Source organism: Lissotriton vulgaris, chromosome 11 (assembly GCF_964263255.1).
Source record: "Lissotriton vulgaris chromosome 11, aLisVul1.2, whole genome shotgun sequence".
Classification (NCBI taxonomy): Eukaryota; Metazoa; Chordata; class Amphibia; order Caudata; family Salamandridae; genus Lissotriton; species Lissotriton vulgaris.
Genome location: NC_141699.1, coordinates 1,085,810,975 through 1,085,832,842, shown reverse-complemented (window position 1 = coordinate 1,085,832,842; position 21,868 = coordinate 1,085,810,975). Strand labels below are relative to the sequence as shown.

Here is a 21,868-nt window from a genome sequence, read left to right as displayed (position 1 = left end):
ACTGACTCTGTGTCGCGGGAGTCATGGAAACTCTCCCGTTGATCTTTGTAGGCATCTGAGTCCATGGCCAGGGGCTTGTCTTCATCATGTAACTGATACTGACATGGTGGGACAAAGGAGACTGTAGCATTCAACTCCTCCATTTGCCTGTTTCTGCTGCTTCTGCCCTCTGCATCATGCCCTGGATGGGCACCTTCCACTGTCCATCGTAACACTCCGCCAAATTCTCCTTGGACATCAACGAGGACCTCCTCTGCTCTCGTCACCCTATCACAGTGCACCGCAAGTCACCGTCCCTTGCGGGTGTGCCTGTGCCTGCCGCAGTGCATCCGGGGCCACTAACTCTGTGCAGCTCAAGTCATGGACCCTTGCTGTTTGTACTTGGGACTTCTGATTGTCTGATCACTGTAGTAGTAGTTTTCCAGCACCAACCAACCCCTGAGGGGTGGCTTACACTACCCAACACCCATCCAGCACAGGCATTCCTTGACGTGTGACCCTGGCAATAAAAGATGCTGGGCGCACGTGCCCGTAGCCAGTTCTACAAACTACCTCAGTGTGTCAGTGTGGTCAATATGTATGCATGAGGGCCCCGGGCCATACAAAATTATATTGTGCTGTGTATAACAAGCGCAACCTTGTCACCTCAGGCAGTGGGGTAGACCTGGGACATGTGGCTGTGTCGGTCCCCCTGTGAGCGTAAGGGAGTGGACCGGCGTACGGCAGTACGGCGTAGGGGTGTGGCCATTAGACACATGGCTCTGGGCGTGGTTGAGTGTAGTCCTTGCCAAAGAGCTAACTGATGCGTGTGCCTCTGGTGTAGTGTCTGCGCCACCCGTCACGCAATGTACAATGTTGCTATGTAGCATGCCCACGGAGTGCAGCCTCAGCCCAGAGATACGTGAGAGTGCGCAAGCCCGCCAGGGTTCTGGGATCATACATGCCAACTGTTGTGTGTGTCGCTATTTCCGCAGCATGAGCCAAAGGTCTACCCTCAACCGCATGGCGAGTTCAGCCAGGCATGTACTCTACATCTGTGTCCACCCTGTCATTACCGTAGGCCTACACACAAGTGGCCACCCACCTTCAGCGCACAGCATCACTGTGTCGTTGTCAGGCTTGTGGACATGCGCAGACAGGCATGGCAATGGTGTGCCATTGGGGTGCAAGTGATGCAAGCGCGCTAAGCACAATAGTGAATAGGCTCGGGGGAAGGAGGAGCAGCAGTGATGCTACATAATACACATTGATGCCGCTCATTTGCAACATGCATTACATTTCATACATTTCATACAGGAATCACAAAGTCACACATATCACACACTAATGAACCAGTGAGCCTGCAAACACATCATGCAGAACCAGCAATTGACTCATGTCTCTATGCACTGTCACAGGTGACCAGGGATATACACTCTGCGCTTGAATGAGGACACCGCTCCGAGCCCCGAACACACAGGCCCAGATGCAGTAAAATGCGGCCCACAAACGCACCAGGAGCATAGTGGAACGCACATTTGGCGTGTTGAAGTCACGTTTCAGGTGCCTGGACGTCACAGGTGGAAGGCTCCTGTACAGCCCAGACATCGTGTGCAAGATGATTGTTGCATGTTGTGTGTTGCACAACATATGTGTATGCAGCAAGACACCATGGATACCAGTACCAGAAGCACCAGACGACGATGAGGCAGGTGGACCACACCCCACTGCAGCCGCTGCAGGAACAGCCCACAGGGACACCATCATTGTAAACTTCTTCAGATGAGCACGTCACATTGTTACAGTCCTTGGCAATCAAGGGACAGTACAAAATGGAAAAAGGCCCATCATGTGCAAATAATTGCATTCCAAAATAACATTCCCTAAGTGCCTGTCACTCATCTGTACAGGCACATCACTCAGACAAGTGTGGGTGCGACATGTATTGCTAACGATTTTTTCATGGATGGTGGGTGTTTCACCTCTGTGCAGAGAGGCTGTTTGTGGTGTCACGTATTGGACTTAACAGTTCTGTGTGTCGCAGTTGGTAGGATATCCCACTCTTACGCATTTCACGTGTGTCCAAGATTCCATTTTGGCTGCCATTTGTGACCTACAGGTGACAACAGTGCTCCTTGTGGGGTCAGTATGTACCACAATGATGCAGGGATGCCCCCAGTGACTCAGGTCCCACAACAAGGACAACATGTACGTAGGCGGGAGTCATTGCCCCAACATTTGTCTATGCTGTCATGATTGATTGATCATGGTCATGACATGTCTGTGTGCAGGAGGGGTTGCTTGTCCCTCCGCAATGTGACGGGGGATGCGTTTTCGCAGTGTGTTCCATGCTTGTGTCAGCATTGGCGAAGTTAACATGCAGACTACATGTCAATGTACATTGAGACTGTGGAGATGCCTATGTGATGCGTGACAATGGTCATTCGTTCTACGTCACGGATGTGGGGTTGTGCTCGTACATTGTCATCCCATTGTTTTTGTACTATGCTTTTATGGTGCATTTTCCTGCCTGATGCATGGAAATTGCAGCCCTATAGCTGGTTTTCGCTGATTTTTGTAATGTGATTGGACTCATCGCTATTTTCGCGTTCGTGTTTCGATGTTTTTGCGATGTCGCGTTGCTTTTAACTCGGTCTTTTGACGCATTATCGTCTGACTATCGCATGGTGCCACATGCTTGAGAATCCCACGTTAACACAGAGTTATTTTACTGCGATAGACTGCTATGTGAAGAGTTGTGTTAAGCTACTTTTGCAGTAGTTATCACACGTTTTTGAGAATATCCCCCATTGTGTCCTAAATATAGTTTCCAAAAATATAGTAAAGGATCAAAAAGATGTAGTACCCTCAGTGGACTGACATATTTGTTGATGGGTGTCTGCCAACAAGACGGCCATTTAACATTAAAAAGGGACAGCCTGGCATAGCTTTCCTAGCCATGAAAGGTCTTGTATACCTGTATGTGCCCCATGTGCTGCTATTATAGACTTAAACCTTACCACTCCACTCTGAGGAAAGAAATTAGATCAAAGTGAAAATATCAAAGATGCAGCAGATTGCTATGTCATTTTTATCTTCTTCCTGTGTGGGATCACCAGGCCTTCCATGATGGTTCAAGGCAGGAAAATCAAATAGGATGAGATTTGATCAATTATCCTAATGCATAGGCTTCCTGCCAAGAGGTTTCTGATAGTACAGCCAACTTTTTGAACTCCACTATTTAAAACTAAGCCATTCTCGACCTCTGAATGGAAGCATTAGGTTGTTCGGTAAAAGTACTGCAAACTTGCACGGATGTCTTGCAATAAAAAATAAAAAAATCTCTGGTGACAGCATTTGTAAAGCTATCAAAATAGATGCTGTATGTTTAGGGACCTGAGCTAACTCTAATATTCTAAAGCCTGCAATAATATATTTCAAAAAGGGGGTGGGGTCGCACACCACTCACTCACCAGCGGGATCGCCCCTAAGGACTATGGTCAGTGTAGTTCTGTATTCCGCGATGTATCTTTCTTCGCCATCCCTGGACACGTGTTTCGGGGTATTTACCCCTCATCAGCAGGGAATAGGCCATCTTCTTATCTTCTGGGGTTGCCGGTGGCTGCCAAATATTGCCAGGTCTAGTACCACACAGGCGCGCAGGTGCGGGGTCCCAGGCTCGTCAGCCCGCTTAAATATTTCAAAAAGGGGGTGGGGTCGCACACCACTCACTCACCAGCGGGATCGCCCCTAAGGACTATGGTCAGTGTAGTTCTGTATTCCGCGATGTATCTTTCTTCGCCATCCCTGGACACGTGTTTCGGGGTATTTACCCCTCATCAGCAGGGAATAGGCCATCTTCTTATCTTCTGGGGTTGCCGGTGGCTGCCAAATATTGCCAGGTCTAGTACCACACAGGCGCGCAGGTGCGGGGTCCCAGGCTCGTCAGCCCGCTTAAATATTTCAAAAAGGGGGTGGGGTCGCACACCACTCACTCACCAGCGGGATCGCCCCTAAGGACTATGGTCAGTGTAGTTCTGTATTCCGCGATGTATCTTTCTTCGCCTTCCCTGGACACGTGTTTCGGGGTATTTACCCCTCATCAGCAGGGAATAGGCCATCTTCTTATCTTCTGGGGTTGCCGGTGGCTGCCAAATATTGCCAGGTCTAGTACCACACAGGCGCGCAGGTGCGGGGTCCCAGGCTCGTCAGCCCGCTTAAATATTTCAAAAAGGGGGTGGGGTCGCACACCACTCACTCACCAGCGGGATCGCCCCTAAGGACTATAGTCAGTGTAGTTCTGTATTCCGCGATGTATCTTTCTTCGCCATCCCTGGACACGTGTTTCGGGGTATTTACCCCTCATCAGCAGGGAATAGGCCATCTTCTTATCTTCTGGGGTTGCCGGTGGCTGCCAAATATTGCCAGGTCTAGTACCACACAGGCGCGCAGGTGCGGGGTCCCAGGCTCGTCAGCCCGCTTAAATATTTCAAAAAGGGGGTGGGGTCGCACACCACTCACTCACCAGCGGGATCGCCCCTAAGGACTATGGTCAGTGTAGTTCTGTATTCCGCGATGTATCTTTCTTCGCCATCCCTGGACACGTGTTTCGGGGTATTTACCCCTCATCAGCAGGGAATAGGCCATCTTCTTATCTTCTGGGGTTGCCGGTGGCTGCCAAATATTGCCAGGTCTAGTACCACACAGGCGCGCAGGTGCGGGGTCCCAGGCTCGTCAGCCCGCTTAAATATTTCAAAAAGGGGGTGGGGTCGCACACCACTCACTCACCAGCGGGATCGCCCCTAAGGACTATGGTCAGTGTAGTTCTGTATTCCGCGATGTATCTTTCTTCGCCATCCCTGGACACGTGTTTCGGGGTATTTACCCCTCATCAGCAGGGAATAGGCCATCTTCTTATCTTCTGGGGTTGCCGGTGGCTGCCAAATATTGCCAGGTCTAGTACCACACAGGCGCGCAGGTGCGGGGTCCCAGGCTCGTCAGCCCGCTTAAATATTTCAAAAAGGGGGTGGGGTCGCACACCACTCACTCACCAGCGGGATCGCCCCTAAGGACTATGGTCAGTGTAGTTCTGTATTCCGCGATGTATCTTTCTTCGCCTTCCCTGGACACGTGTTTCGGGGTATTTACCCCTCATCAGCAGGGAATAGGCCATCTTCTTATCTTCTGGGGTTGCCGGTGGCTGCCAAATATTGCCAGGTCTAGTACCACACAGGCGCGCAGGTGCGGGGTCCCAGGCTCGTCAGCCCGCTTAAATATTTCAAAAAGGGGGTGGGGTCGCACACCACTCACTCACCAGCGGGATCGCCCCTAAGGACTATGGTCAGTGTAGTTCTGTATTCCGCGATGTATCTTTCTTCGCCATCCCTGGACACGTGTTTCGGGGTATTTACCCCTCATCAGCAGGGAATAGGCCATCTTCTTATCTTCTGGGGTTGCCGGTGGCTGCCAAATATTGCCAGGTCTAGTACCACACAGGCGCGCAGGTGCGGGGTCCCAGGCTCGTCAGCCCGCTTAAATATTTCAAAAAGGGGGTGGGGTCGCACACCACTCACTCACCAGCGGGATCGCCCCTAAGGACTATGGTCAGTGTAGTTCTGTATTCCGCGATGTATCTTTCTTCGCCATCCCTGGACACGTGTTTCGGGGTATTTACCCCTCATCAGCAGGGAATAGGCCATCTTCTTATCTTCTGGGGTTGCCGGTGGCTGCCAAATATTGCCAGGTCTAGTACCACACAGGCGCGCAGGTGCGGGGTCCCAGGCTCGTCAGCCCGCTTAAATATTTCAAAAAGGGGGTGGGGTCGCACACCACTCACTCACCAGCGGGATCGCCCCTAAGGACTATGGTCAGTGTAGTTCTGTATTCCGCGATGTATCTTTCTTCGCCATCCCTGGACACGTGTTTCGGGGTATTTACCCCTCATCAGCAGGGAATAGGCCATCTTCTTATCTTCTGGGGTTGCCGGTGGCTGCCAAATATTGCCAGGTCTAGTACCACACAGGCGCGCAGGTGCGGGGTCCCAGGCTCGTCAGCCCGCTTAAATATTTCAAAAAGGGGGTGGGGTCGCACACCACTCACTCACCAGCGGGATCGCCCCTAAGGACTATGGTCAGTGTAGTTCTGTATTCCGCGATGTATCTTTCTTCGCCATCCCTGGACACGTGTTTCGGGGTATTTACCCCTCATCAGCAGGGAATAGGCCATCTTCTTATCTTCTGGGGTTGCCGGTGGCTGCCAAATATTGCCAGGTCTAGTACCACACAGGCGCGCAGGTGCGGGGTCCCAGGCTCGTCAGCCCGCTTAAATATTTCAAAAAGGGGGTGGGGTCGCACACCACTCAATCACCAGCGGGATCGCCCCTAAGGACTATGGTCAGTGTAGTTCTGTATTCCGCGATGTATCTTTCTTCGCCATCCCTGGACACGTGTTTCGGGGTATTTACCCCTCATCAGCAGGGAATAGGCCATCTTCTTATCTTCTGGGGTTGCCGGTGGCTGCCAAATATTGCCAGGTCTAGTACCACACAGGCGCGCAGGTGCGGGGTCCCAGGCTCGTCAGCCCGCTTAAATATTTCAAAAAGGGGGTGGGGTCGCACACCACTCACTCACCAGCGGGATCGCCCCTAAGGACTATGGTCAGTGTAGTTCTGTATTCCGCGATGTATCTTTCTTCGCCATCCCTGGACACGTGTTTCGGGGTATTTACCCCTCATCAGCAGGGAATAGGCCATCTTCTTATCTTCTGGGGTTGCCGGTGGCTGCCAAATATTGCCAGGTCTAGTACCACACAGGCGCGCAGGTGCGAGGTCCCAGGCTCGTCAGCCCGCTTAAATATTTCAAAAAGGGGGTGGGGTCGCACACCACTCACTCACCAGCGGGATCGCCCCTAAGGACTATGGTCAGTGTAGTTCTGTATTCCGCGATGTATCTTTCTTCGCCATCCCTGGACACGTGTTTCGGGGTATTTACCCCTCATCAGCAGGGAATAGGCCATCTTCTTATCTTCTGGGGTTGCCGGTGGCTGCCAAATATTGCCAGGTCTAGTACCACACAGGCGCGCAGGTGCGGGGTCCCAGGCTCGTCAGCCCGCTTAAATATTTCAAAAAGGGGGTGGGGTCGCACACCACTCACTCACCAGCGGGATCGCCCCTAAGGACTATGGTCAGTGTAGTTCTGTATTCCGCGATGTATCTTTCTTCGCCATCCCTGGACACGTGTTTCGGGGTATTTACCCCTCATCAGCAGGGAATAGGCCATCTTCTTATCTTCTGGGGTTGCCGGTGGCTGCCAAATATTGCCAGGTCTAGTACCACACAGGCGCGCAGGTGCGGGGTCCCAGGCTCGTCAGCCCGCTTAAATATTTCAAAAAGGGGGTGGGGTCGCACACCACTCACTCACCAGCGGGATCGCCCCTAAGGACTATGGTCAGTGTAGTTCTGTATTCCGCGATGTATCTTTCTTCGCCATCCCTGGACACGTGTTTCGGGGTATTTACCCCTCATCAGCAGGGAATAGGCCATCTTCTTATCTTCTGGGGTTGCCGGTGGCTGCCAAATATTGCCAGGTCTAGTACCACACAGGCGCGCAGGTGCGGGGTCCCAGGCTCGTCAGCCCGCTTAAATATTTCAAAAAGGGGGTGGGGTCGCACACCACTCACTCACCAGCGGGATCGCCCCTAAGGACTATGGTCAGTGTAGTTCTGTATTCCGCGATGTATCTTTCTTCGCCTTCCCTGGACACGTGTTTCGGGGTATTTACCCCTCATCAGCAGGGAATAGGCCATCTTCTTATCTTCTGGGGTTGCCGGTGGCTGCCAAATATTGCCAGGTCTAGTACCACACAGGCGCGCAGGTGCGGGGTCCCAGGCTCGTCAGCCCGCTTAAATATTTCAAAAAGGGGGTGGGGTCGCACACCACTCACTCACCAGCGGGATCGCCCCTAAGGACTATGGTCAGTGTAGTTCTGTATTCCGCGATGTATCTTTCTTCGCCATCCCTGGACACGTGTTTCGGGGTATTTACCCCTCATCAGCAGGGAATAGGCCATCTTCTTATCTTCTGGGGTTGCCGGTGGCTGCCAAATATTGCCAGGTCTAGTACCACACAGGCGCGCAGGTGCGGGGTCCCAGGCTCGTCAGCCCGCTTAAATATTTCAAAAAGGGGGTGGGGTCGCACACCACTCACTCACCAGCGGGATCGCCCCTAAGGACTATGGTCAGTGTAGTTCTGTATTCCGCGATGTATCTTTCTTCGCCATCCCTGGACACGTGTTTCGGGGTATTTACCCCTCATCAGCAGGGAATAGGCCATCTTCTTATCTTCTGGGGTTGCCGGTGGCTGCCAAATATTGCCAGGTCTAGTACCACACAGGCGCGCAGGTGCGGGGTCCCAGGCTCGTCAGCCCGCTTAAATATTTCAAAAAGGGGGTGGGGTCGCACACCACTCACTCACCAGCGGGATCGCCCCTAAGGACTATGGTCAGTGTAGTTCTGTATTCCGCGATGTATCTTTCTTCGCCATCCCTGGACACGTGTTTCGGGGTATTTACCCCTCATCAGCAGGGAATAGGCCATCTTCTTATCTTCTGGGGTTGCCGGTGGCTGCCAAATATTGCCAGGTCTAGTACCACACAGGCGCGCAGGTGCGGGGTCCCAGGCTCGTCAGCCCGCTTAAATATTTCAAAAAGGGGGTGGGGTCGCACACCACTCACTCACCAGCGGGATCGCCCCTAAGGACTATGGTCAGTGTAGTTCTGTATTCCGCGATGTATCTTTCTTCGCCATCCCTGGACACGTGTTTCGGGGTATTTACCCCTCATCAGCAGGGAATAGGCCATCTTCTTATCTTCTGGGGTTGCCGGTGGCTGCCAAATATTGCCAGGTCTAGTACCACACAGGCGCGCAGGTGCGGGGTCCCAGGCTCGTCAGCCCGCTTAAATATTTCAAAAAGGGGGTGGGGTCGCACACCACTCAATCACCAGCGGGATCGCCCCTAAGGACTATGGTCAGTGTAGTTCTGTATTCCGCGATGTATCTTTCTTCGCCATCCCTGGACACGTGTTTCGGGGTATTTACCCCTCATCAGCAGGGAATAGGCCATCTTCTTATCTTCTGGGGTTGCCGGTGGCTGCCAAATATTGCCAGGTCTAGTACCACACAGGCGCGCAGGTGCGGGGTCCCAGGCTCGTCAGCCCGCTTAAATATTTCAAAAAGGGGGTGGGGTCGCACACCACTCACTCACCAGCGGGATCGCCCCTAAGGACTATGGTCAGTGTAGTTCTGTATTCCGCGATGTATCTTTCTTCGCCATCCCTGGACACGTGTTTCGGGGTATTTACCCCTCATCAGCAGGGAATAGGCCATCTTCTTATCTTCTGGGGTTGCCGGTGGCTGCCAAATATTGCCAGGTCTAGTACCACACAGGCGCGCAGGTGCGAGGTCCCAGGCTCGTCAGCCCGCTTAAATATTTCAAAAAGGGGGTGGGGTCGCACACCACTCACTCACCAGCGGGATCGCCCCTAAGGACTATGGTCAGTGTAGTTCTGTATTCCGCGATGTATCTTTCTTCGCCATCCCTGGACACGTGTTTCGGGGTATTTACCCCTCATCAGCAGGGAATAGGCCATCTTCTTATCTTCTGGGGTTGCCGGTGGCTGCCAAATATTGCCAGGTCTAGTACCACACAGGCGCGCAGGTGCGGGGTCCCAGGCTCGTCAGCCCGCTTAAATATTTCAAAAAGGGGGTGGGGTCGCACACCACTCACTCACCAGCGGGATCGCCCCTAAGGACTATGGTCAGTGTAGTTCTGTATTCCGCGATGTATCTTTCTTCGCCATCCCTGGACACGTGTTTCGGGGTATTTACCCCTCATCAGCAGGGAATAGGCCATCTTCTTATCTTCTGGGGTTGCCGGTGGAAGATAAGAAGATGGCCTATTCCCTGCTGATGAGGGGTAAATACCCCGAAACACGTGTCCAGGGATGGCGAAGAAAGATACATTGCGGAATACAAAACTACACTGACCATAGTCCTTAGGGGCGATCCCGCTGGTGAGTGAGTGGTGTGCGACCCCACCCCTTTTTGAAATATTTAAGCGGGCTGACGAGCCTGGGACCCCGCACCCGCGCGCCTGTGTGGTACTAGACCTGGCAATATTTGGCAGCCACCGGCAACCCCAGAAGATAAGAAGATGGCCTATTCCCTGCTGATGAGGGGTAAATACCCCGAAACACGTGTCCAGGGATGGCGAAGAAAGATACATTGCGGAATACAAAACTACACTGACCATAGTCCTTAGGGGCGATCCCGCTGGTGAGTGAGTGGTGTGCGACCCCACCCCCTTTTTGAAATATTTAAGCGGGCTGACGAACCTGGGACCCCGCACCCGCGCGCCTGTGTGGTACTAGACCTGGCAATATTTGGCAGCCACCGGCAACCCCAGAAGATAAGAAGATGGCCTATTCCCTGCTGATGAGGGGTAAATACCCCGAAACACGTGTCCAGGGATGGCGAAGAAAGATACATCGCGGAATACAGAACTACACTGACCATAGTCCTTAGGGGCGATCCCGCTGGTGAGTGAGTGGTGTGCGACCCCACCCCCTTTTTGAAATATTTAAGCGGGCTGACGAGCCTGGGACCCCGCACCCGCGCGCCTGTGTGGTACTAGACCTGGCAATATTTGGCAGCCACCGGCAACCCCAGAAGATAAGAAGATGGCCTATTCCCTGCTGATGAGGGGTAAATACCCCGGAACACGTGTCCAGGGATGGCGAAGAAAGATACATTGCGGAATACAAAACTACACTGACCATAGTCCTTAGGGGCGATCCCGCTGGTGAGTGAGTGGTGTGCGACCCCACCCCCTTTTTGAAATATTTAAGCGGGCTGACGAGCCTGGGACCCCGCACCCGCGCGCCTGTGTGGTACTAGACCTGGCAATATTTGGCAGCCACCGGCAACCCCAGAAGATAAGAAGATGGCCTATTCCCTGCTGATGAGGGGTAAATACCCCGAAACACGTGTCCAGGGATGGCGAAGAAAGATACATTGCGGAATACAAAACTACACTGACCATAGTCCTTAGGGGCGATCCCGCTGGTGAGTGAGTGGTGTGCGACCCCACCCCCTTTTTGCAATAATATATTGTTTATTCTGTTCTTCCAGACAGTGTTTCTTGAAGAGGTCTGGACAGCATTCACATAGTTGCACAGGCATGCAGGTAAGAGTAGTGAAAGGAGGGTGGAGGTAGAGAGGTAGCTTTTGGAGGGAAGAAACTTGACTGAATATTTTGAAGCAGTCACTGATCAAATGTTTTTTTCCTTGAAAGAGGACTCCCATGTGGCATCAGGGTCTTATGGTGGTAGGATGGAAAAGACTCTTGCATGGTGATGGACGTGCACCTCGACCCTGAGTGGTCTAACTATATCTGCATCCTAGGAGCTGATTTCTTCTAATCATTGGCAACATATAACTACCACAAATCTCACGATCCGCTCATTCTTTGGTAAATGTGCTGTTAGTGACCTCAACCATGTTCAGTCGACCTTGCTTAGCAACAACACTATTTAACACAACAAAAGATATGATATGTTCACTTTGTGTTCCATAACTCGCTCAACATGTTTTGTATAAATTGTGCATGCATAGTAGTTATTGTTATAAATATGCTTGATACTACATGTCCAACACTCATCATGGCTGTGTTTCCACCTATCCCATTTATTGTTCAGTGTGGCAGACTCAAGCCCTCCTCCAGCTTCTTGTGCGTGATACCCATTGCCTGTATTACATACCTTGTCCCAGTGGGAATTTTTCGCTTTACAATACTCTGCTTTTTCCTTTTCTCTTGTTTTTTCTCCCTGGCCTGTTACCCTCACTTCTCCTGAGTCATGTGTGTACTTTGAGTTCCCCCTTACGGTGTCCCACTGCGAGACACGTTCCCAATTGATTTCCCCCACTTAGATGGCTGACTAACGTGATCCAACACTCAAGATTATTTCCCTTAATACCAAAGGATTCAACGATTTTGTGAAGTGAAGGAAGATCTCTGACTACTTCAATCTTTTAACAGCAACTTGGCGTTCCCAGGGAGGAGGTATTCCTATAGCCCAACACCCAGGACATATTGTTTGGGGTTAAGGGCAACAAGTTTTCATGTGTATTTTGTCCTAGGGAAAAGTAGGCCCACCACCAGGAGCACAAACCCTTTGTGCCAGTTTGCAGTACCACATTATGAATCAGGGAAAGGCACTGTCTGCAGTTAAGGTAATATTTTTGTCCATATGTTAATGCTGTTCAAACTTGTATTGATGGTTCATTAATTGAAATCCTTTATTATTAGGGTGAGCACTCAGAGCTAATGTTGTATGATCTGACTGCACTACTGCGAGTGGTTCCAGTATAAAATGTGTACACACATTCAAAGTTTATCAATATGAGGCTATGCATAATGCTCCCAGAATGCTCTCTGATTTGATGCAAATATTTTCAGAAGCTTGAAAACAAGATTGATGATTCTTTGCTTTCAAAATAAAATGTTCATATAAAAATTAAAGCAGGAAAAAACATTTTTGCTAAACTACTGTAAAATTTCAGGAACCATTTCTTTGCAGTAACGTGTTGATGCATATTAGTATTTCCCAAAAAATATTCATAGTGGAAAATCAGGTTAACCAGGTTCAATAAGATCATGGGAAATAGAAAAAAACAAGCATTGGCAAAGCCAGTAGGTCTGAAATTGGTGGTTAGCTTTTTAGTTTTGTCAATGTGTGAATTGTTTTGGCATCGTTTTTTTAAACCCTTATTGATGTGGGAGCTGCTGGGCCCTCACCATTATAACAAACATTGGTAAAAGCAGAAATAGTTTTTTGTCTCAAAAACCACACACTGTCACAGTAGTTACTGACACTCAACAAAACTACTTTGTTTGCCGATATGCTCCTTCTGAAAGAGCAGAATGCTGTCACTCACATTGAAGCCAGCCGATATAGAGAGAGCGTGACAGAATTTTAATATGCGCAAACGGTCATGGTCAATGACAGACCAAAATAGGGGCCCAATTATTAAAGAAACTCTCAAAAGTGCACCCATGGTATATGTCCTTGCATTAAGTGCAGCTATACGGCTTTCGTGAATTCCCAAGAATTTACTGAAGTAGGACAAGAAATAGTACTCCTAGAAAATATTTGTGAATTGCATTTTAGCATGAGCAAATATGTATGTGTAGATTTGCTCATGCGAAAATCTGAGTGTTCACTTTCTCTCCAACCACTTTTTTCCCAACTCTGGAAGAATGTTTAGGTCAGCCATTGTCAGGAGTAACTTTCTAACATTTCTTAGTATGGGAAAAGATGAGAGAACAGTTGTTGAAAACCATTATACATGCAAGTTAGTAGGTTTGCACAGACTCAAAAGGGTATTCTAACCTTGGAACTATTGCTTAGCACTACCCTCAGCCCCAGTATATAGATCTGCGGAAACGTGGCAACATAAGGGGCTTGCAAGTATTCAAACACTACCATGGTATGAGCCCTGGCATGATTAGAGAGGCTATATCAGAGCTCTTATATAATGAGATTGATGCCATAATTTGTTGCTGCACTACATGGTTCCAAAGGGACAAGTGGATTTTGTTACAGGACTCACTCTGGACCCAAACTTAGACATGATCAAACATATCAAGAATACCGAAAGAGCACTTTCCTCAACCTAAAACTACTCAACAAAATAAAACCCTTCATCCCTCCCACTGACCTCAAACAAACCACACAATCCCTGGTTCTGTCCAGATTGGACTACGGGAATGCAACCCTCACATGCACTGCAAAATTTCACTTAGCTCCTCTCCGATCAACTCTAAATGCAGCAGCCAGGATGGTCATGGGAGTAAAGGAATACGATCACATCCCTCCCGCTCTCAGGGAGCTAAAATGGCTCCCAATCGAAATGCGTGCAAGCTTCAGAACTGCTTGTCTCACACACAAAGCTCTGCACACAGGCAAACCTGCCTACTTGGCCTCCAAACTCAACAAGGCTGGTCTGACAAGGAATCTCAGGAGTACTAACACTCTACCTCTCATCCCTCCGAAAACTCGAAAACAAAGAACTTTATTGCACTCCTTCTCAGGTAATGCACCCAAAATCTAGAATGCCATCCCAGTCTATATCAGGACCAACCCCTCCTTCAAAAAATTTAAAAGCTAGCTCAAAGACCTCTACCTCAGCAAATATTTTACGAAGGGATAGCTGCCACCCAACGCCGAATCTTGCCCATTGGATAATATAGTCACGTCGATATGAAGATTTTTAAACCACCTACTTCTTGACTCGCGCCTTTGTTCCCCCTCCGGAACAGGATTTGGCATGAAGCAATTTGTTGACTATTGTTCTTCCTCTGAATTTATCTGCTACCTTTGTCCCCCCTCCCTGAACAGGACTTGTTCACGTATCAATGTGTTTACTATTGTGTTTATATTGTTTCACTTTGGCCTCGATTGCTACATGTCAAAAGATTGTAAAGCGCTCCGATACCTCCGGGTCTGGCCAGCACTAAATAAAATCCTTAAAATATATATATTTTTTTAATGTGAGGGTACAAGTCGTGGTAGCGTATGCTAGAGGGGTACCACTATGACAGTGCATTGCTGCTGTGCTGATTGGGCCATAGCCCACGTACTGAGTAAATGCAGCAAACCGATTTGCCAGAGGGGGCCGCCCGGGAGAGTGCATTACTGATATGCTGATCGTGCTGTAGTTTATGTGCGAAGTAAAGACGGAGGCCCTGTAAGCCAGAGGGGTTATACTGTGAATAACAAGGATTCATGACCTGGTTTTGATGGTGCCGAGAGGGAAGGCCACTGTAGTGACCTTAGAGTGCCCGGGTCCCGACTTCAGCATTGGAACCAGCACGAGTGCCCAATACCTGCAAGAGGGGTCAGAGGAACTGACCGCGACACTGGAGGGAGAAGGAGCACCCTGAATGACCAGCCAAAACCCCTACAAAACCAAGAGTGCTACTTACTGGAGACAGCCGTTGAGGGCCTTCACGATGTTCTAGTGTGGAACACTCCCAGGGACTCCTGTAGAGCATCCCCGGCAGGAGTGGGTAGGTCTGATCATGAGGCTGAAGAGCCCAGGGAAACTTGTCTGCCTCTTAAAGCTATAGGTGTTGAAACACTTTTTATTTTGGAAGAGTCAGAGTGGGACTCCTGATACTCAGACTGCTTGTGAGGCCTTACCTAAACGTCGCCTGCTGTTAATGGGGAATAACCGCAACCAAGCAAGAGACAGGGGTGTGACTCAAGGACCTACCTATTTAACACGAGATTACTGAACTCAAGTGATCTGTGTGTAATATTTTTGTATGTCATATATCACTTTGTGGTCGTATATAAATAAATCATTTTTTCATAAAACCAAGTATATTACAGGCCAATCATTTATTGTACCAATTGAATGTATTTTGACGGGTGAGCCTGTGTTCACTACCTACCCCGCCCCCATATACGCCCGAGAAGGCTTGGACTCCTCGACATGCGCTACCACTGAGAGTCATTTTCTTGAGGGCTACTTCGCCCACTTGCTCAGAAACCATAGTAGGCTGGGGCATCAGGAGTAAGGAGTAGAGGTGGCGTCACTGTGGCAAACTCCTGGAGCGTGGCTTGCTGATGCTGCATCATCTCTCTCTGGTGAAGCCAGATGGAAGAGGTGCTAGGGCAAATCTGGGAGCCCTCTTTGAAGACTGTAAAGTAAGATCATACACAAATGCTCCGTTTTTCTAGTCTTGGACAGAAAAGCACATATATATGGGGTTTCAGCATTATGAAAAACTACTGCTTAGGTTAAGCAGAAGCTGGAGTTTGTGCAAACCTCATCTACATTCATATTCTCATTCTTTCATTCTTGCAGCAGTCTAACCATCAGCCATTCCACCCAACACCTTATTACTAATTTGCTTTAATCACTTTCCTGGCTCTCCTTCCATATGTCTGTCTGAGGAACTGTCTGTCTATAACCTGTGACCGCCTGCCCATGTGCCTGGATTCTTGCTGTCCCTTTGTCTGTCTATTTATCTGTCCAGTATCCTACCCCTTCGTGCATCTGCTTCCTCTACAGCGTGCATGTATTTTTATCTGCTCCGTGCCTTTGAGTGCACTTGCCTGCTAGTCCATCCTCACTTTCTACCATTTTCTTATCCCATTTATCCCACCTGTATTGTATGCCTCTTCACTGACTGCTTAAGTTTGGCAGCACTTCATCCAACTACGATCACCTTTGAATAAACAAGCTGTTGTTTTCTCTTTAAGGGCACCATTGTAATCTACAACCTCTTCTCTGTACATTATGACCACACTATTTGGGAGGTTCCTAAAGAGTTTAACCCAAGTCGCTTCCTGGACAAAGAAGGAAACTTTGTGATGAAGGAGAAATTCATACCCTTCTCTGCAGGTAACAACACATTGTCTGTCTGAAGTCATAACCTGCTACCTAGTAAACAGCAGCTTCTCAATGTTGAACCATGAAAGTAAAACAATCCGCTTTCAAAACTGAATATGATTTTTAACTTCTGTCTTGTGATTGGCTAGTGACATATTACTTGAAAAACTATTCACTAAAATGGTACTCTTTCTTTTTTGTAATACTCTAGTACTGATATTTTACTCATCAGCATTGTCCTTGATGTATCGCAGAACAATGACTCACTCCCTGCTGGGGTTTATGTGTTAACCCCATGGCCTTTTATCCTTCTGAGGGTGATACAGCCAGTACCACTTTGTTGGCTGTCTATAAACAGTACATGCCAATAGCAGAGAGGTGCCCTAGGAGTGATCAAGGCACGCCTGTCATGTCATGACGTGGCCTGCTGACTTATAGTCTGGTCCGATTACTAACATTACCTCCTCTAGTAAAAGTGCACGACAAAGTTGTTTATAATCTTTAGTTATGGTTTTCCAAGAATTACAAAAGACTTTCTCCCCAGTTATTATTAGACCTGTCCACAAAACCAGGCGGAATAAAAGTAAACATATATAAAAAGAAGCCATTGACAGTAACATCATTAGTCCAAAGAAGAAGTTAAATATTTAAAGTGCCTCACATAGGGTCGCCCTCCCTTACCATGCTGTTAATATTGCAAATATTATATGTCCACTTCTAGACTGCACACTCCCTACCTGCAAAGCTGGATGTTAGATTTGTCTTTAACAACCAAGATAAACCTACAGGCAGCTCATCCTGCCATCAGGACCTGTGCCCTCTTTACATCAACGTGCACCGGACCTGGACGCAGCAGGGCTATTAAGATGCGTGCATCGTCATCTTCGTCTTAAGGGTCAGCTATTGATCCCATCAGGTTGGACCACAGAGACTGCTCTGATTCGTTCCCGCTCTGCCGGAGCAAATACTAGCACATCTGTTCTCCGTGTCTCTTCCACAGAAGGCAGGGCGTGATTGTAACTGTTGTGTTCTATCTAGGACCCCGATCAATATTGTGACCTCATGCCCCTATACGGCTATAATCAATACATATCCCTATAATGGCATAAACGATCAGAGCCATATTTCAGTAACTCGTCTCTGCAGCTCATGACAGTCATGACACAGCAGAAGCCACTTCCTTAGATTCCTAGAAAACACACCAAGTTCTTTCGACATCTCAAACCCCCCAGCAACCTGGGAAAGCCCTGCTTGCTTTGTTTTGATTAGTAATAGAACTCCTGCGAGCACTGTAAGAACGACCAGTTCTTAGTGACATCTTTATTGACGTCTTATGTCCAAAAACTTACGTCAAACTCAGCACCTTTCAGGTATAAATATACCAACGTTGCCTTAAGCAAGCACACGGTGGTGGTGAATACTGGAGCAGAACAGCTGTCCCTTGCAGAGGCCAGCAGATGCGAGAAGCCCACGGACGCTGCCCCTCCTCCTCCTTGACGCGCTGAGAAAGACGCTGTCTTTTCTCCTGCCGAGAAAATCCAGCTCCGGCGTTTCCAGCCTACCCTTGCGGGTAACTGGGATATCGGGTCCTGAGAGGAGATATCAGACCTCCTGCATTCTATTCCAGAGGTACGGTGCTGACTTAACCCTTAGAGAGAATTCTTGAAACAAACTCTTGGCAAAACCAACTTAACTTAAACTACTACTTACTTACTCCCTCCCATGTATTAGGCTTAGGTCAGGTACACCGGGGTAGGCGTAGTTAGAAGCACCAGTTGAGGTCGTTAGCTAATGTATATATGAATGTATATATTTTATTCATTTTAACCATCTTATGGCTAAACAACCATATCAATGCTTTTACAGTATTATTTCGTAATACTCCTTTTACTGTACGCACTTTTCATAATAACAAGTTTTGCAATTGTGGCAATTCATTTCTCTTGCATGAGAAGGAAGACTGCTCAATAAATAATATCTTTTATTGAAAAACGCCTGTCCCTCTATTCTCTGCATCCTGGTGAAAGTAAAATCTGCACAACTGACTGAGTGAAATAGCTGTCTATTGTTTCACACAACTCTAGAGATTGACTCTTATTCTGAGGAGCAAAGTTGTCATGTTTATGCGGTTGTCGGAAGCTGAATCCCTTCTTGTCTGAGCCAGGGAAGCTGATCACTTCCTATTCAGTCAATAAAGTTTCCAGTGACCTCTGAGCTAGCTGGCGCAAACCTAAATTAAGTCTAACATAGTCAGTAGAGACCTAGAAGACCGCACTCCTACGTCTACACTGTTGATTATGTTATTCCAATGCGTAGGGCCTATAGGGAAAATAGGAACTACACTACATGGCACCCAACGTTTGGTAAGGCAATAAAACTAAAGCAAGACGTTAGAGTAACTCAGTTGTGCTTTTTCACACAGACCCTTTCTCCCGTAAATACTCCAATAGACGTCTGGAGTGGGTGAAAGGTTAAAATCGGCCGGTACTTAGTAGGAAGAGATTCCTATGTAAAGTTTCTGGTTTAGTCAACGTTGAAGGATAAAGTGTTCCAAAATATTGTACACCTAATCTTTGTTTCCTTGGAAACCTGCTCTGCAAACCTTCATTAATACAATGTCAGAAAATGGCAATAACAACGGAACCAATGAAGTCGCAGTAGACGCGAATCAACAGGGTCCCGATGTTACAGGGATTAATGAACGGGGTGCGATTATCATCCCGGCAAACATAAGAAAATCTATAACTTCAAAACTTATAGAAAACGGACTGACATCACGAGGTGGTACAGTCATTTTTGTGATAGAGGCACACGAATATCGGCAGACAGAGGTATTCTATTCTTGGATAAACTTTTCAGCGGCAAACGCTACAACACACGAGTTTCACTATTACAAAATAGAGGAACCACCGGAAGAGTACGCTCCTTTCGAGGAGATTGAAATCCCATTAAAATACCAAGAGCACCTGCTCTGGTTTAAAGGTGCCCTAAAACATAATGATCACATCACCAGGCTCGGTCCACTAGGTAGACCAGGAGCAACATGGCCGGTTCTAGCCAGCTACACACCACATCCAGACATTGAAAAAATGTCAAGAGAAGAACTTTTAGCACAGCTAAAATTACTGATTAAAATACATAGACAGTTAATCCAATATGTAATGCGGACTGCAACAGTCCAAACAGCTGTTAATGTTCCACAGCTGACCCCTCATCAGGGGAACACACAAATAAAATGACACCACAAAAAAATACAATCATGTCTTGGAAAAACTCCTGCAAAACGGGAACAAATTCCTTTCTTGTTAGCACAGAAAATTACTCAAATAGAGGCAGTATTTCCGAATAGTACCGCTATTGAGAAACACAGAATTCTGACTATCTGCCTTCCAATGGGGGTAGCACCACATGTGGAGGACTGTGACACTTGGGGTACAGTCTTTGCTTCCATTTACACAAAAACACATGGTGTTCCGTCCATGGCAGTAATACCAGATGTGCTAAAACAAATTCAGAATGAATACGGTCCAGAACCTGCTTTAACTCTTGGTATGAAATTACTGAAAGACTTCAAGCAGGTCTCGGCTATATTACTAGCCAACATAAAAGGAGAAGCAGCATCTGTGGCGATCCGCCAGAAATTGAAAGAAACAGATATAACAGATCAACCAATTGAGCTTGCCAGAATCATAGAAAAATGCTATGAAGAATTAGGTAGAGATAGTTTGGGTGGGAAACCAGTAAAACCCCAACTACTCGAAAATCCTGAAAAATTATTTATTAAAAATAATCTAAACACTCCTAAAAAGAGCTGGGATGGAAATAAACAATCCACTCCCAAAGAAAAAGTTTTCCAATCCAGAGGAAGGTCTCCTCGACGGAGGGAAAGAACTCCGACTCGAGAACACCAGTCTCCCCAGAGGGAGCACTCTGAGAAAAGATATAACCTTAGAAATAGGGATAACTTGAAAAAGCCTGATAGATATCAAAGTATTGATACACGTCCCTCTCGATCTTTTTCGCAGAAATCGGAAAGAAGAGGACGGTCAGACCCAAGGGAAGAGCACACCAAGTCCAAAGACAAGGAACCTGCTCAAAGTAAAAAATTACAATTCCCAAGGAAGAAGGTAGCCAGTATTAGAGTAATCGAACATGCCGAGAATACTGAGGACATCGCTGAAAAACGGAGAGTGGGCACAGACAATGCTAGACAGTGCAGCAGAAATCACCATAGCTCGCAAGATTCTGATGAGTCATCTGGAGACAGTGGACACGAATGAATACATTCAGGTAGAAACTGCAGACACCAGAGTTAGCGAACCTCATAAGATATACGAAATAACACTGCGTATAGAGGGAGATCAGACTAGAAAAATAAGGGGTCTATTTTGGGATAACCTCTCAAAAGGCTATGATATCCTGTTAGCCGAGAAAGATTGGCCCCCATAGTTTGTCAGGGAGTGCCCTCATGGCGAAGAAATGATTATGCCTGCCTTCTCAAATCACAATCCAATTCACACTAAATATATATGCAAGGAAATGGGCAGTAGCCCAGGCACCAGCATTGTACAAAAATCATGTAGGATGGGATGAGGACTCTCCTCCTCACAAAATCCAGTTAAAAAGTCAACCGACTGCACAAAGGCAGTACCCAATTAAGCAAGAAGCTAAAAAACAGGTCAGGGAGATTTTAGATCAACTTGAATACCAAGGGGTAATTGAAACATGCACCTCTCAAATGAACAATCCTTTGTTTCCTGTCTCCAAACCGGACGATTCATATCGTCTAGTCTTGGACTACAGACACCTTAACTCATGTTGCAAAACATTTGCGGTACAAAATTCGCACAGTGCGGCACTAATGAATAACATAGTTCGCAAAAAATACAAAACGACATTAGACAAATCTAATGGGTTCTTTTGCCAAAACATTGCACCAGAAAGCAGATACTTGACCGCTTTCTCAATAATGGGGTCACAGAAAATTTCTGTAGGCTCCCACAGGGATTCAAGAACAGCCCAGGACTATTCCCAGCCAGAGTAACAGAGTTACTACAAATCTATGATGATGAGGCATTATCTTATGTCGATGACATCTATCTCACAGACGACGACTTGGATGCTCACTTGAAAAGGGTAAACACCATAATACTTGGGTTCGCAGCAGAGGGTTACAAATTCAACTTTAAAAAGTCAAGAATTGCCCATCTAACAGTCTTATTCTTAGGATACGAATTATCAAGTGAAGGAAAAAGCCTAGCGGACAACTTCTTAAAGAAGTGCGCTGTACTCCAAGCACCAAAAACGCTGAAGAACTTACAATCGTTTCTAGGCTTCCTGAATTTCGGAAGAACTTACATTTTAAACTACGTAGAGAGGATTAAACCTCTCTACGAATTAATTAAACCTGATTTTCAACCAATCGACTGGACTC

The 21,868-nt window shown here is 47.7% G+C and overlaps 1 protein-coding gene across 2 annotated transcripts in view; it reads left to right on the top strand.

Annotated features, from left to right (window-relative positions):
* The window catches only part of LOC147684183 (cytochrome P450 2J2-like), a 326,697-nt gene that overhangs the window by 290,206 nt on the left and 14,623 nt on the right, over positions 1–21,868 (top strand). For both annotated transcript variants that reach the window (XM_086944596.1, XM_086944597.1), the window contains exon 8: positions 16,305–16,446. In XM_086944596.1, coding sequence (XP_086800722.1) covers positions 16,305–16,446 — 142 coding nt within the window. The remainder of the gene's footprint in view (positions 1–16,304; positions 16,447–21,868) is intronic.